General features: G+C 52.8%; 1 protein-coding gene across 1 annotated transcript in view; it reads left to right on the forward strand.

The window, feature by feature from the left end:
* The window catches only part of DYSF (dysferlin), a 187,089-nt gene extending 171,030 nt beyond the window's left edge, over positions 1-16,059 (forward strand). Inside the window, exons 50-58 of the mRNA XM_039852517.1 lie at positions 603-742; positions 1,931-2,019; positions 2,270-2,365; positions 2,785-2,926; positions 6,920-7,019; positions 8,348-8,526; positions 10,216-10,325; positions 11,703-11,850; positions 15,789-16,059. Coding sequence (XP_039708451.1) covers positions 603-742; positions 1,931-2,019; positions 2,270-2,365; positions 2,785-2,926; positions 6,920-7,019; positions 8,348-8,526; positions 10,216-10,325; positions 11,703-11,850; positions 15,789-15,827 — 1,043 coding nt within the window. The 3' untranslated portion in view covers positions 15,828-16,059. The remainder of the gene's footprint in view (positions 1-602; positions 743-1,930; positions 2,020-2,269; positions 2,366-2,784; positions 2,927-6,919; positions 7,020-8,347; positions 8,527-10,215; positions 10,326-11,702; positions 11,851-15,788) is intronic.
* Positions 16,060-16,449: the final 390 nt, after the last annotated feature.

Here is a 16,449-nt window from a genome sequence, read left to right on the forward strand (position 1 = left end):
ACGCGTGCATGCATGCATGCACATGAGACCGTGAACCTGGGCACACCTGAGTGTGTATACTTGTGTATACGTATGTGTGTGTACACATGTAGGCCCTCCTACCCTGTCAAAGTCTCTACCACAAGAGCTCCAAGTTCATGTTGCTGGATGGTTGGTCAGGGTCAGAACCACTCCTAGGCCCTCACTCCATCCAGCACCAGCCCTTGGTTTACCCCCTGGCAGGTAGGAGCTGTACCTGGGAAGCACGATAGAGGAAGGGAGTGTTCACGTCCAGTCATGCGCCTTTCCTAAATGAGTGTGTGGTTTTGACTGCCCTGCTGACCAGCTGGGTGGCCATTCTGCGCTTCATTTCTGTCATCTGTAAATTGGAATAATAGCACTTACCTTCTAGGGTTTTTATGAGGATTGAACCTGTTAATATTTATGAAGAACAGTGCCTGGTTCTTGCTTTATAAGTGTTTGCTGCTATTGCTATTATTTTAGCTATTGCTACTAATAGAACAGCTTGCACAAACCTGAGAATAGTACTAAGATCACTTAGATGCCCTACCATCTCTTGCTCTCTCAGCTCCAGCAGCTTTTTTGTCTTCTCTCTGAAGCAGAGGCTGGCAGAGTCCCGAACCCACACCTGGGGCCAGTGGAGGAGCGTCTGGCTTTGCACATCCTCCAGCAGCAGGGCCTGGTCCCTGAGCATGTGGAGTCGCGGCCCCTTTATAGCCCCCTGCAGCCGGACATTGAGCAGGTAGGGCATCGAACCTCAGGCCCCAGAACCCCGCACCCCGAGCTAGTCTTACTCAAGGAGGGCATGGACATCCCAGAGGCACCTGCAGGGATCACAGGATTCAGCCAATCCCTCCTTGATGGTATTTCTCTACAATCTGAGTGGTCACTACTGTTGGCCTTCCAGGGGGCTTTTTGGGCCTGGCCTCAACTGGCTACTTGCAGCCCTCAGGGCCCGGGGAATGAGCCTGAGCGACCCACGCCTTCCCCACATAGGCCAGACCTCTGGCTTCCTGTGAGTCATTCCGAAGCCTCGCTGTTTCAGGCTGGCCTCAGGGTGTCCTTTCCTATCATCAGTCAGGGACGTCTCAGATGGCTGGCTCCATGCTGGGCTGCAGTGGGGAGTTTAGACAGGGCGACAGAGCAATTAACAGGAAGGCGAAGGGCATCCTCCCACGCAAAGGGAGGGTGAGAGGAGTGTTGGCAGCCCCAGGGCGGGTGAGTTTGGGGCTAGGTATTGGAAGAGGAGAAAGAGGGAACAGATTACAGGCAGAGAAGGGCTGAGGCAGCCTTGAAGGTACCTTTAAGGGCATGTGGAGGACACCATCTCAGCTGTTTGGAACTGAGCTCTTAGTGATGTGGCCACTGGCTTCCTAGAGGGGCACAGCAGGTGTTGAAATGTCAGTTCTTACATTCTCTAGTTCTGTGACCCTGCAGAATTTACTTCAATGCCTGCTCCTTCTTCTGTAAGATGAGGACAGAAATAGCACCTGGCTTGCAGAGAGTTAGGGGACTGAGGGGTGGCCGATTTCCTGTTGTGGAAGTCCTCTGTGCCCTTCTATGAAAAAGCATGCTCTCTGACCCTCTGGGACTTTGTGTACGCCATTCCCTTGGCTCGAAATGCCCTTCTCCTCTTTTCCATCTGGCACACCAAGACTCAGCTCAAATACCACCATCTCTAAGAAGCCTGCTCTGACCCTTGACCCCCAGGCACAGGCCCAAGTCATCAGCCTGGAGGCCAGTGGACTCACCTTTGTAGTTGGCCCTGTGGTTCCATTTAGGGCACCTCCCCTACAGGATGGTGAGCCTCTCTATGGCAGGGCCTGAATTTTCTCTGCTATTTGCACCAAGTATCTAGCACAGAGCAGGTGGTCAGTAGATGTTGGCCGAATGAAAAGGGTAGTGAGAGAACGGGATCATGTCTCCCCAGGGGAAGCTGCAGATGTGGATTGACCTGTTTCCAAAGGCCCTGGGCCGACCTGGACCTCCCTTCAACATCACCCCACGGAGAGCCAGAAGGTGACTTACCTCAGCTACGGGCTCTGGGCTGAATGGGGTGGTGGGATGGATCCAGTCAACTCGGGTGGGACAAAGAAGCTGTTCTTGGGCCAGGCTTTGGGCTACTAGAGCCACAGGGTACTGCTCTTGTGTGGGCCTGGACAAGTGATCAGTCAGGCAAGCATTGGGTGGGCCGGCCTCTTGGCTTCTCAGTCAAGGACCGCCCATACTTTGAAATCCATGTGATTTAAGCCATTCTTCTTCTCCACAGGTTTTTCCTGCGTTGTGTTATCTGGAACACCAAGGATGTGATCCTGGATGACCTCAGCATCACAGGAGAAAAGATGAGCGACATTTATGTGAAAGGGTAGGGAGTTACCCTCCTTCCCACCTATCCCAGTTCCACTGAGTCAGCTCTTTTCCCTGTGGGGTGGTACCCCATTGGGAAGGGGGGCTTTGGTAAAGGGAAGGAGGAAGATAAGGAAGGAAGGAGGGTCTTATGGGCATGGTCTCTGCCTCTGGGGAGTTGTTCCCCACTAGATTTCTTCTTCCACATTGATCTTTGAGTTGAATTTACGAGGTTTGAGGATGTCCCTCAAGAGAAAATTTAGAATGTTTAAAAATTTGTGTCACATTTGGCTCATCATGGAGATTTCTTGGGAATTATTTTTGCTTTACATTTACTGAGTTCCTTTCCCTTCTTAATTCCTCATTTGCCTAAGTTGAGGATGCATTTTGTGGTGGAAACCTTAATTATAAATGTTCTCTAAAAACGCGTATGTCTAGTTGGATGGTTGGCTTTGAAGAACACAAGCAGAAGACAGACGTGCACTATCGGTCCCTGGGAGGCGAAGGCAACTTTAATTGGAGGTTCATTTTCCCCTTCGACTACCTGCCAGCTGAGCAAATCTGCACCATCTCCAAGAAGGTGGGTCTTGTTCTCGTCCCCAAAGTTGCTAATTCCTGGCTTCCTAATGTCCGGGTGATCGCACTGCTGGGCCATCGTTACGCTCTCACCACGGCCCCGCCACTGTCGGGACAAGCACTGCCATTGTTGCATAATGACCATTATCATTGTCCCCATCACTGCCAACGTCGCCACCACCACCACCATCGTCCCGTCACTGTGAGTGTCACCGTCATCGCCATTGTCCCCATCAATTGTGCCATTGCCACAGCTTCCGCCATTGCTCCATCACCGCCGAAGCCGCCAGCGCGATCCCCAGCACGGCTCCACTTGCATCGGCACCGCCATCGCTAGCATGGCCGCCATGCCGCAGCCACTCCACGCCAGCGCGGCACCCACTGTGTGTAGCTAAGTTCACCTGGGAAATCTGGTCAGCATCCCCAGGAGGGAGAGGTGGATTCAGGGACCTCTGCTGTTTGTGTCTCCGCACCTCCTAGTGTAGGTCTCTTCAGAGTCATACACTCTTTACTCCTGAAATCGGCAGATCCCGAGGCAGGTGGCCTCCTTCCTGGTGGCACCACACCTGCCCTTAGAGAGCAGACCCAGAGCACAGTGAAGAGGGTGCTGTGGGCAGTGAGGGCCTCACGGTCAGGCTACGGGAGGCAGAGGCACCTCTGTTGGAACTTCTGACAACCCACGTCCCACCTAGAGTCAATTCTGTCTTGAGGTGCTCTCCTGTTCGACAGAGTAAATGCTTCTCTGGTGTTTTGGTTGTGCTGCTCAAGACTTCAAGCCACAAAGCTTCTAGGACTTCTCTTTCTTTCCTGAATGGTTGAGTGGCTTAAAGAAGGGAAGTTATATATAATGTATATCAGCCGACTAGGTCTTCTTAATTCTCTTCATTACGACCTTTCTGCGTGACCCCCTCCTGACTCAACACTTTAGAGAAACCAGAATGTTCTGTGGAACATTCTGAAACCATCAGACAAAAGAATATGATTGAAACAAAGTTAAATGAATTTTTTACCCAGAGATTGCTGCATTGTGCCTGCCAGAAAGCGCAATTTAGCCATGGCCTTGTGTTCTGTGCAGTCAAGGAAAGCCTAGCCCACTTGTAGGCCTGGTCTTGTGTGCCTTTACTCAGTGTGTGTGTCTATCACAAGATGTTTCCATAACAGAGCAAATGCTACATTTGTTGGAGAGGGTTCCAAATCAAACCAACGCTGCCTCTTTTTGCTATGGTCAGGGAGGAAGAGGGGGCCGGGAACGGGGCTGGAAGGGCTGAGGCATCCTGCGCACCGACTCAGGTGTTCACCAAGCCCCGCAAGGGGCTAGGTGTGGATGGGAAACTGAGGCCGAGAGACATGGATTGGCCTCCTCAAACGGGAGGTGAGATAACTCCTTCATTGTGACAGGTGGAGATGTGGGCAAGGAGTCACAGGAAGCAAAGGCTTTTGTTTTTTCCTACAAAACAGGAGGAGAGATAGTCTTCCGGCACAGTGGCAGGTGATTTGAGACAAATGAAAAAGGCTGGAAGTAGCTGTTATGTTGAGCGAAGGAGAGAGAGGGAAAGAGAGAGAGGGAGAAAAAGAGAGTGGGAGAGGGAGGGAGAGCGAGCTAACTGGTGGTACAGAGAAGGATTCCCTGGAAGTTCTGAGCGCTCAGGTGGGGTTGCTGGTTAAGAATCTGAGGTGCTTCCATTCTGGCAACGATGGGGTTTCATATCTGAATTATAGGCACCAGCAAGGAGGAAGGAGAGAGTTGGGTTGATGCATGGGGGCGTAACTCATAGGCCTGGCTTAGCCTTGAAAGGATGAGAGGCTTATGGGGACTGAGGGGTGGAGAGGAGGAAGAGGAGTCAGGAGTCCAGGAGAGGCGCCCAGGAGTGGGGAGGGCCGAGGGAACTGGAATTCCGTGTGGTGCGAGGTTCCTGGAGAGGGTGGCTGGAGGGAAGAGTGGAGGAGGTCAGAAGAGGAGGTCGAGAAACAGAGTCCAGGGGATTCTGAATTCAACCAGGAGAGTGAAGGAGGAACTGGCTTGACTCAGGCAGAACCAGCGGGTCCCTCTGTGGGAGAAGGGACCCTGGGAGGCAAGTGGAGCCGAGCCCACAGTGGGGAACCAATGAGCCTGTCTGGACTCAAGGACTGTCTGGGGTGGGTTTGTTTGGGGGCACTGCACAGCCTCTGGGCTCCTTGGTCCTGCCGCAGAGCCAGCCCTCTGCCGAGGGGTTCAGGGCCTCTGGCAGGCAAGCCCTCCAGGGACCCCATTAACCAGACGAGACTGTCGTAAAGTACAAGGTCTCCTTTCATCCGGCTGCTTTGAACCACCGCTGGTTGCCCTGGCCGGCTCCCCACCTGGAGCCCAGCACACCCACCGGGGCCTGCCTGCGCGTCAGGCACCCACCCTGCAAATAAACAGCTAGTAAAAGGGCCCAGACCAGGAGCGTAATGAGCGCCTGGGACCTGGGGGGCCATTCCCCAGGCTGGAGCCCCAGCCCAGCTGCTCCCACCAGGGGCCGTTTGAACCTCTGGCTCATTATTGAGCCCATAAACCAGGCCGGCCAGAGGAATGGAGGCTGCTGGCGGCCTGTGCAGGCAGGCCTGTGGTGCTGGCCATAAAAGCCCCGCCAGAGGAGGGAGGCACCTGCAGGAGGGCTGGGGCCGGAAAAGGGGGAGGCACCAGACGGGCTGGGGGCTGAGGGGCCAGCTGGGGACCTGAGTCCCTTCACCAGCTCAGGCAGCAGTCCAAACCGTGGCCAAGTGTTTGCAAGGTGGCCAGTCTTCTCGGGGCATGGTCTTTGGTTCGGGAGCTCTGTGGGCCTGTGTGACCTGGGGTGGCCACCTGGCGGGCATGGCCCTGACTGGGTAGCAAGGCTGTGTATGCAGGGCACCCAGGACCAGACAAACCCTGTGTGGTCAGCAGTGCTTCCTGACTCCCTAGGGAGTCTGCCCCTCTGATATTTGGTCCAGGCCTCTGCTATGACCTGGCACTGATGACCTGGCACCCATGGTCTATAGGATGGTCAGAATGTTTCCTGTCCTTGCCACCCTCTTAGGTCAAGCTACAATGAGAGGACAGAGAACAGGAGTGAGCAGGGACGCCCAGTGACAGTCTTTTGAGTTGAGTGTGGCTAAACCCATGGTAAACCCAAGCCTTGGTGAGCCCAGGCTCCATCCCTCAGCTGCTCCACGGGGCGTCCAAGGGAAGGGGCCCAAGATGACGCTGTTTCAGGATGACTAGTCTGAGGGTGTTGGGATGGGGAGAACAGAAGGGTGACGAACTTTCTAGCACCAGGGGCTTTTGATTTACCCCAGGGCAAGCTCTTGGAGGTAAAGGTGGCTGAGTTGGCATGCCGAGGGAGGATCTTGGATCACCTCCTTACAGCAGTGTGTCAAGGGGATCCTTTTGGCGACAGTCAGGGTGGGGTGGGTGACCTCGGGTTCTAAGCCAGCCCACCCTGTCCCCAAGATCACATAAGCAGATCAGGATTTAGAGGTGAGAGCAGGATTCTGGAACCTGACTGCCTGGGTGTGAACCCTGGCTTGCCGCGTCCCAGCAGTGGGACTCACAAGGTACTTGCACTGGTTTCCTCAGCTCTGAGGATAGTATCTCTCTTGCAGGTTGTCCGAAGTATTAATGAGTTCATAGTGGCAAAGGGCTGGCTTATAAGAAGTACGATATTAATATTGTTATTAGCCGTCAGGCCTTGGGTAAACTCTTAACTTCCCCAAGCCTGTTTCATCATCTGTAAAATGAGAGTGAGAAACTTGACTCACAGAACTGGGAAGATTAAAAGAGCTCCCTATGCGAAGAGAGCCTGCATGGTACCCTCCCGGTCCTTGAACGCTGCTCTCTGGGGCCTCATCAGTCTTCCCACCGGGACCTGGCTCTGGCAAGTCTCTAAGGGGTGTCCCACTCCACTGCTTCCTCCAGGCAGCCTTCCAGGCTGGCAGGGACCACTGCCTCTCTCTAATCTTGCCTTCTTGCTTCCTTCTCTGCTCTTCCTCTGGTCAGGATGCTTTCTGGAGGCTGGACAAGACTGAGAGCAAAATCCCAGCGCGAGTGGTATTCCAGATCTGGGACAACGACAAGTTCTCCTTTGACGACTTTCTGGGTGAGCACTGCTTCCAGTCTGCACCATTCTGCACATTGGGGGCTGCCCCACAACCCCCGCTGTGTGTGTGTGCCACTCTTGGCTGGCTAGCAGGAGACGCAGTCCTATTTTCTGCCCTCAGGGAGCTCAGCGTCACCGGTCCCTGGTGCTGAGTGAGGTCTGTGACAGAGTAGTGCCAGAGTAATTGGAGAGGCCAGCGGGGTGGGCCTGTCAGCATAGGTGTCATTGAACACTGGGCTGTGTTGGATGGTAGGACTCAGATAGGTAAGGAAGAGAGGGAAGCAGAGGTCGAAGGCAATGCAAGCATACACTGGCTGTCACTGGCTGTCACTGGCTGTCTGGCCTCAGGCTTGACAGGATGCTCCCACCCCACAGCCCTCAGTCTAGATGCAGACTGAGCTCAGCGAGGGCCTGGAGTCGTTCTTCATCCTTGTGTCCAAGTGATGACCGGATACATGAACACAGCTCTGTCCCCCAAGCCCCAGACAGGATTCTTTTGGGGTAGAAGTGCACTGAAACCCTGAGCTGGGGAGCAGGGAGTGCCGGGCTGAAGGATGTGGTGGAGACAGTGCTCTCGCAGGGGTGAGATGTGGGGCAAGGAGGATGGCACTGTATGGCGCCAGCAGGCTGGACTGTAACAGTCCCATCACAGCTATAAAAGTTACCCAGGAAAATGTGGTCTATACATACAATGGGATAGTCTTCAGCCGTAGAAAGAAATGAAATACTGGTGCATGCTACAACAGGGATGAACCTTGAAAACATGCTAAGTGAAAGAAGCCAGACACAGACAGACACATAATGTGTGATTCCACTGATATAAAATGTCCACAATAGGCCGGTCTATAGGGACAGAAAGTGGGCTCATGGTTCCCAGTGCTGGGAGAAAAGTGGAGTGGGGAGTACTGCTAATGGGTATGATGTTTCTTTTTGGGGCGATAAATTTGTAATTAAAATGACACTTTTTGTGTTATACAGATTTCACCACAATAAAAACAATTGAAAAGTGATGGATGATAGATGTAGACAGTGGGTAAATGAATGGATCCGAGCACAGTGAGAGGAACAGCTGAGTGGGTGATAAGTTCTGTTAAGACGTATCAGTAAGGGTAGATTAGCAGGCACGTGGACATGTGAGTAGGGGGGTGGGAAGCTGTACAGATGGAATAAGAGGCCATGGATGGGGAGCTGGCGTTTGAGGGATTTGACCTGTGACCAAGCCCATGGATAGGGGCTGAGGAGGTGACTGAGTTTTTTTGGAACCTGCCCAGCCCCTTGGCTGCCTGTGATTGAGAAACCCTCCACCAAAGAACCCCTTTCTGTCACAGGCTCCTTGCAGCTGGATCTTAACCACATGCCCAAGCCTGCCAAGACAGCCGAGAAGTGCTCCTTGGACCTGCTGGATGACACGTTCCACCCGGAGTGGTTTGTGTCCCTTTTTGAACAGAAAACCGTGAAGGGCTGGTGGCCCTGTGTGGCAGAGGAGGGGGAGAAGAAGGTGCTGGCGGTGAGTTGCTTCTCCCAGCCCGGTGGAGGCGCGGGAGCCACTCTTCACTGGGCACCTCTGGGTCGTTCTCCCTCTCTCCTGTCCCCCTCTCTGTTTTCCAAGGCACCGTCCCTTTTCCCTTCCAGTTGCCGGCTTCCTCTCCTCGAGGCGCACATTCCAGGGAAGCCTATTTAAATGGAAAGATGCCCTTCTCTCTCTCGAACTCTGGCTGTTTTCTGCTCCTTAGCCTTCACAGTGACCTGTGTGCTGGGTTCCCCGCTGGCTGGGCCTCCTGTGGAGGACAAGGGTCCTGCCTCTCATTTGAGCAGGACCCTATGAGGGACTGTCCTGGTACCACTGTCCCTGCCCAGAGGTATGAAAGGGGACTGTGAACTGTCCTTCCTCTGCAGAGGAAGTGAATCTCTGACAGTTTGCTTCAAAATGGCAGGCAGCCAGCCAACTCCTAAAGTGGCCCTTGAAATAAAATATCCTTACTGTTTAAGGAATTATAAAAATGAACAAGAAATAACTAACACTTCAAAAGAGCACAGGGCACGCATAGATAATACACAAAAGAAGTAAAAAGGAACGTTAAACACTTAAAAAGGTTTATTTCTCCTAGTAATTAGATAGGGGCATATTTTTTAAAGTAAAAACATTTTTTGCCTATTAAATTATAACTACAAAACTAGAAATGCTCATTGCTGGTGAAGATACAGAGATAGGCCCCTCATTTACTACTGCTGGGAGCGCTAATGTTTTCAATATTGGGGAAGCAATTTGGTAATATACAACAAAAGATTTGACAATCTTTATGCCCTTGGCCTCTGTCATTCACTTCTAAAATCTCTCCTAAAGAAATAACTAGCTAAAATAAAAAAAAAATTAGGTTTGGGGTGTTCATCGCAGCATTATTTATAATATTAAAGAGTTGGAAATAATCTAAATGAACCAAAATAAGTAGTTTACAAAATAAATTATGACCAACCATCCCATAGAATGTCTTAAGGCCATTAAAAAGCAAACTTTAAAGAATTTGCGATTACATAGTGAAATAGAGTATATTCTTAAGTGAAAGAAGTAAGCTGCAGAACTATGTATATACACAGTGTGATGTTTCATATACATGCAGAGAAAAACAATTCTGATGCACGAAAATATTAGCAGTCTTGTCTCCACATAGTGGAAGGTTGGCTGTTATTTTTCTTCCTTTATATGGGCAGACCTTGGAGATATTACGGGTTCAGTTTTAGACCACCGCAATAAAGTGAATATCGCAATAAAGTGAGCCACACAAATTTTTTGGTTTCCCAGTGCATATAAAAGTTATATTTATAGTATACTGTAGACTATTAAGTGTGCAATAGCATTATGTCTATAAAAACAATGTACATACCTTAATTAAAAGTACTTTATTGCTAAAAAATGCTAACCATCATCTGAGCCTTTAGCGAGTCGTAATCCTTTTGCCGGTGGAGGGTCTAACCCTCAATTTGTAAAAAACGCAGCATCTGTGAAGCGCAGTAAGCAACGCACAATAAAACAAAGTATGCCTGTGTATTTCTTTAGATTCAAAATGTTCTACCGGAATCAGGTCAACCCAATATCATTTAAAAAATAAAGTGGCTCTTACATTTGTCCTGGTCTGGCTCTCTCCAGGTCATGGGGCGGAGCCTTCGTGCCCCTGACCAGGCCCCCTCTGCCCCGCAGGGCAAGCTGGAGATGACGTTGGAGATAGTAGCAGAGAGCGAGCATGAGGAGCGGCCTGCTGGCCAGGGCCGGGATGAGCCCAACATGAACCCCAAACTCGAGGACCCAAGGTCAGTGCCCAGCCTCCAACCCCTGATGCCTAGAGTTATGAAAGGTGTAGCCACAGCACGGGAGGCCCACTGCATAGTCATGCAGAGGTCACAAGGCCCACATAGCCCAGAGAGGGCCACACGGTGTTAAGGGGCAGGTGACAGACGTCATTCCAGGGGATGCAGGGCTCCTCAGCTAGTTCAAGAAGTAGGTTGGTTGTGTACCAGGTACATTGACATATGTCACGTACACGTGTTACGGAACCGTCCGCACCGAGTCGTTATTATCATCTTCATTTTACAGATGAGGAAACAATCTCAGCAAAGTTGAATAAAGTCATTCCACTAGGAAAGTGGTGAAGCTGGAATTCTCATACCGGTCTGATTGGCTCCAGAGACCCATCAAAGTTTTTCCCCTGACCAAGCCACCTTCTGTGGCTCTCCTGTGGTGTCACTGTAGCTTTCAGAAATGGTCTTCCAGCCTTAATTTTCCCATCTGTGAAATGGGGGGACCAGTCCCTGTCTTCCCTAAAGAACACAGACCACTCCAGTGGATGTAGAAGCCCTAAAGGCAGTCACTAGGGGCTGAAATACTGCTCTTGGCTGAGGGGCAGGGGTGCTATATCAAGGCCGTGTTTGCTGAGTCCTTCCTTGTGGCCTGCGCACCTCAAATCAGACTTGGCACTGACGGTTCACTTTATCAAGCTGCTGTCCCAAGTGCCACAGAGCAGGCAGAGCAGGCAGAGCAGGGAGAGAAGGGAGAGGCATCCTTGCCCAGGAATGTTGGGATCTGGGTAGAAAGACAAGAGAGGCTCAGAAGACCCAGCAGCATGCAGTTAAATTGGCCATTATCGAGACAAAATCTTGCATGCTCTTTGAGTTGCGAGGCTGACCTAGGGGAAGGTTTTGAGGTTCTTGGTTGTGAGTAAGAGAAACTCAGCTTCCTGGGTTCACTTCTTGCAATCCTTCTCTGACCATAGACCAGCCATATGCATCTAGGCAGGTGGCTTGGCTTATCTGGGGCTCCGTGGGCCATAGCTCACCTAATGTGACAGCTCCTCAAGGCTCTGCCCAGCTCTCAAATCCCTAGCCTGTGATTAAGTCTTGGGTCGGGAAGGAGAGAGGGTGGCAGGGAAGGTGTCCTGGACAACTGGGTGACTGAGAACTGGGCCCCTGAAGGTGTGTAGGACTTGGTGGCACCAAGAAGAGGAGGGCAGCACGAGTGGCACTCACACTGGAGCACAGGCTTGGAGGAGAAGGGAATGCGGGTGCAAAGGGCTAAGGTTTGGGGATGGGACTGGGAGCTGACAGCAGAGGGCCAGGGCAACTTGGGAGCAGGACATGGAGAGAGCAGCCGTGGTAGGGGTGCCTTGCTGACCTCTGGAATCTCACTTCCAGGCGCCCTGATACCTCCTTCCTCTGGTTTACCTCCCCGTACAAGACTATGAAGTTCATCTTGTGGCGGAGGTTCCGGTGTGCCATCATCCTCTTCATCATTCTCTTCATCCTGCTGCTGTTCTTGGGCATCTTCGTCTATGCCTTCCCGGTGAGTGGGCCCGAGGGGAGGCCACAGGCGTTGACTTGGAGAAGCTCCTGGTCTGATGTGGGAGGTACAGCTCCTGACTTTCTCATGGAGAGTCTGGTCTCATGGGGAGTCTGTCCTTGTCCTCAAAGATCCCCAGTCTGATGGAGAAAAGTAGCCTCTGTCCTTGCGGAGCTCGTGATCTGACGAGGGGGACATGACCCTTCCTCTGGGGAGTCCCCAGTCTGGTGGGGAGATGAAATCCTCCGCTTGGGGAGCTCTTAGGCCAATAGGGGAAACTGAGCTCTTGCCCTCCCCAGGGAGACACAGCTGTCCCCAGCAAGCCCCCGGAATGTGTAGTCAAAGGGTTGGTAGAAGATGAGCCCCCTTGGGCAAGGGTGGGTGGGAGAAACTTCCTGAGGGAGGACGTGGAGCTTGGTCTGGAAGGAAAGGGAGGCAATGGACGGCAGAACAGAGGAAAAGGTCCCTCTGTGAGAATGGCACTTACTGAAATCCAGAGGGAGGACCTGGGGCAGGGAGAAGGTCTCAGTGTCCATCTCTAAGTCCCGCTCCCAAGTTGATAGAGTGTATCCTGCCTCCTGCAGTAGAGTAGGCATGGGGGAAGAAGTGAGTGGACGGGAGGAGGCCTAGCTGCCTCTCACTTGACACAATGCACAATGGGGGTCTCTTTCACCTGGCAAGAAGGCAGCTGCTACTTCCCCATCTGAGGAGGATCTGGGTGGGGCTTTGTTTTTCATCTGGGCTTCCCTGGTCCTCACAGCTCATCAGGGGAACCCTGAAGATGCTCTGCAACCCCCCAACCCCCACAGTGGCTCTGGAACTTCAGACCTTGAAGAGATCACAGTGTTCTCAGGCTGATACCTGATTTTTAATGTTCTTTAAGCTAAACAAAACAAAACAAAACAAAACAAAACAAAACAAAACAAAACAAAACAAAACAAATCCTTTTTAATATGAAATTTTCAAGCTGATATAAAAGTAGAGAGAATGGCACAGTTGACTCAATGTTACCCTGTTTTGAATGGCAAAGAAACAGGCACCCAGAGAGGGACAGGGACTGGCTCAGGATGCAGGGCAGTCTGTGCCCAGCTCCCAGTCCAGGGTTCTGGGCGCTGTGGGCCTCAGTGCCGGTCAGCACCAGGCCACTGGCCAAGCGCAATGTGCCCGCAGTCTGCTCTGGGAGTTGCTTGCCTGTGCGCATTTTGCTTTGTGAATCCTCGAGGAGGAGGAGGTAGATAGAGAACTCTCTCCCACTGTGCCTGGTGAGCCCTTGGATCAGCAGGTCCTGGAGTTGTTAGAAGAGCAGTCCAACATCATTTCATTATAGCGTTGATGAGATGCCCTAAGAACTTAACTCTTGTTTACGTCAATTAGCTTCCGGGAAAATTGGTTTCGTTATGTCATTTTGCTTAAAGTGGCAGAACCTATCGATGACGGTAAGCGTAGACTTATTGTATCGGCACAGGGCACCTCCTGCGGGGAAGAGAGTTAAAACCACAAGGCCATCCCCTTTAGTCCCTAACATCAGGAACTGTGGGGAACAGCAGAGGGGACGGTTTTTGCCATAAATGACAAAGGAGGGTGCAGGATCAGGATGGCGGATGAGTCTGGCCGTAGGCCAGGCCCTGTGAGCTGGCTGTGATCGCCTGGAACACTTTGCCGAAATATGTTCTGAGGCTCGGCAAGAAGAGTTATAAGTGATAGGGCAGATATGGCTGTGTTCTGGGGGTCGGTTCTGGTTGTGGGGACTTGAATCTTGTCCAATTTGGGGGACCCTCTCAAAGCAAAGGAAGAGGAAATTACAAACACAGGGTTCAATACTAGTCAGGCACATGCAAGTGTGGTGCCCTGGAGTGTAAGCTGCCCTGGGTGACGTGGGATCCAGTGTCAGGCCCAGGACTGTGCCTCCGTGTGTCCCCCCATCAAGCAGAGCCAGGATACTAAGTCGGAGAGGTGAGGTCTCTCTTGCCTGATTGCCCTCAAGCTCCCTTCCTGTAATTTTGAGTGTATCCAGCCCGTGGTATATGTTTGGGAGGCGGGGGTGTGTTGTAGGGATGAGAGCAAGGTGATGATGCCCGTGCCACTGCGGACTGATCCCCTGGGAGATACAGTGAGGGAGGGAAAACATGACTATAATCAGTCATGAGGCTCAGGCCGGGGGAGGTTTGGCAGAGCTGGTGTAGACCCCTGCTCTTCCTAGGTGCAGCAGTGGCCTCAGTACCAGGGAGCTGGTTAGAAATGTGGAGTCCTGGGCTGGGCCCAGGTCTGCTGAGAAGAATTTGCACTGGGGCACATTTAGGTCAGACGATCGCTATGGTACATGGTGGAGCTCTGCACTTAGGGTCAGTAGATGAAGGCTGGGCTCTGGCTCTGCTGGCGTGTGACCTTGGCAAGGCGCTCCCATCTGCATGAGGACGGGGCTGGGCTAGGTCAGCTCTGACCTGCTGTGACTAGTGCTGTGGGTAGGGGAGCTCTTTCATTTTCCCTGGAGTGGGGCAGCTTCCTTCTGAAGAGGCAAAGGGAAGGCAGGGACAGGTCCAAAATGACATCACCATTGCCCTTTCTATGTCTAGCTTCCATCCTGACCGGCTGGGCCCTGCCCTGTGAGGCAGTTGGGCAGCAGGCTAGGTATTCAGGGGTCTGGGGAAGGAGGCCCCACTGACCAGTTGAGAGAGGGTGGGAAGATTTCCGGTCACTTCCAGCCCCATGGTCCTTTCTTGTCCCTGGGGCAGCCTTAGCCCCAGGCCCTGTGGGCAGGAGCAGAGGAGCACTTTGACCAGTAGCCCTGGTCAGAGCCGCCCCCTGTTTCCTGGGTCCCCAACAGTGGCATCATCCTTCTTTGAATTCTTCTGGAAATTGTCCTCTTTAAAATACCAACTCCACCTTCCCTCTCCCAGAGCTGGTGTGTGAGGGTCAGATCTTATGTGAGGGGTCCGGGGCTAAAGGGGCAGCCTGGGCCTGAGGCTGCAGACTGGTTTTGTTGGCAGGCCTTTGCTACAAGCTGGGCAAATCCTGCTGCTCTCCACTAAGTCTCCTAATCACCTGGTGGGCTCCAAGATCTTCACCTGACTTACTTGTAGGCCTTTGGGAGGCAGAGGGCCTGGAAGAGAGCTGCTCCCCTCTAGTTGGTCCAATCTCCCACCCTCTTGGAAATTCCTCTGGGAGTGGGACAAGGAGGGCAGCCTGTCTGATTCCTCCCAGCTCCCCTGCAGCCAGCCGGGAGCAGGGCCAGCGTGGGGAGGCAGGAGGCGATCTGGCGGGAAGGCTTTGTTTCCAGAGCTGGCTTTCCCGGGCCGGCGCTGGGGAACATACTGTCCCAATTAGGAGCCCTGCGTTGTGTTGTATGTGCTTTCATGGTTTTTTGGGGGGGAGGAGTAGAGAGAGGAGATTCCTCTCAGTCCTACAGCAGCCAGGGCCTAATCAGGGGTGACCCATCCCAGGTGCTGGCCTGTGTTATGGAGGTGCTGGTCACCCCCGTAAATCCCGCCCCACTGCTCTCTGCTTTCTGGACAGGAGTTTGGTGGCCAAGGAGCCCTGGGTTCCCATGTGGCGGAGGGGGATAGGGGAGTTGGGGAGAATCCCAGCCATGCCTTCAGGCCACCTGTCTGATGGAAGAAGCCAGGGCAGGCCCTAGTGATTGATGTCCTCTTGGCAGCTGGTTGGAACATGGGAGTGCGCCCTGGATCGATGGGGCAAAATATAGAGCAATTCGGGCAGCTGCGGCCCCCTGGTGGGAGGGTGCTGGCAGAATTTCAGGAGAGTTTGGGCTTGTGTGATTGGCAGGAACACCGGGAGGGTGGAGTGTCGAGCTCAGTGAGGTGCAGGGGCGGAGTGAGGGTGAGGTGCAGGCAGGCGGTTGAGTAGATGAGCCTCCTTTTCCCGCTGCGTCCCTCCTGGCGGTTATCGCCATGTGTCCTTGCCTCCTCCCTCCTTCCCTCCAGAACTATGCTGCCATGAAGCTGGTGAAGCCCTTCAGCTGAGGACTGTCTGGCCCAGGACTGGCTGCTTCCTCTGTCCAGCTCAGCTGAGCTCCTCTGGACCTCCAGGCCTGACCGTCCTCCAAGGTGGGCAGACAGATGGACTGGCACACGCTCCAAGAGTTGCTAACATCGAGCCCTGGGGGCACCTGCTTTCATCATTTCTTTCTCCCCGAGTCGAACCCTTTTGGATCAGCCTATATGTATTTCAGTATAAAACAGTTGGAACCACAAAGCTGTGTTCACGTGTGTATCTCTCTAGTACCTGAATGGGACGTGACTGTGTAGGGCATGTGTCTGGGTGGACGGGGTGGGACTGGCGTGTATGTCACCTCTGGCTCAGCATTCTGAGTGAATAGCGAATCCTTTGACAAGACTGGTTGGGCGTGGGGTGGGCTTTGAGGCTTGGTATCTGGCCTGCCTAAAGACTCAGCGTGTTCTGCCTCCCTGGTACTTTCCACCTCCCCCTCCCCATCCTCAGGCATCTCCTCTTCCTTTCTTAGGTACCCTTTACTTAGGTGGTAGTTACCTGTACCTTCTGGTTTCTTTGACCACACCTGGGAAGAGGTTTCACTTTATACACATGGAGCCCCCAGGAATAGGTCGGGCCAGAAACTCTCTAGGG

This window comes from Pteropus medius, unplaced genomic scaffold (genome assembly GCF_902729225.1).
Source record: "Pteropus medius unplaced genomic scaffold, Ma_sr-lr_union100, whole genome shotgun sequence".
NCBI classification, from domain to species: Eukaryota; Metazoa; Chordata; class Mammalia; order Chiroptera; family Pteropodidae; genus Pteropus; species Pteropus medius.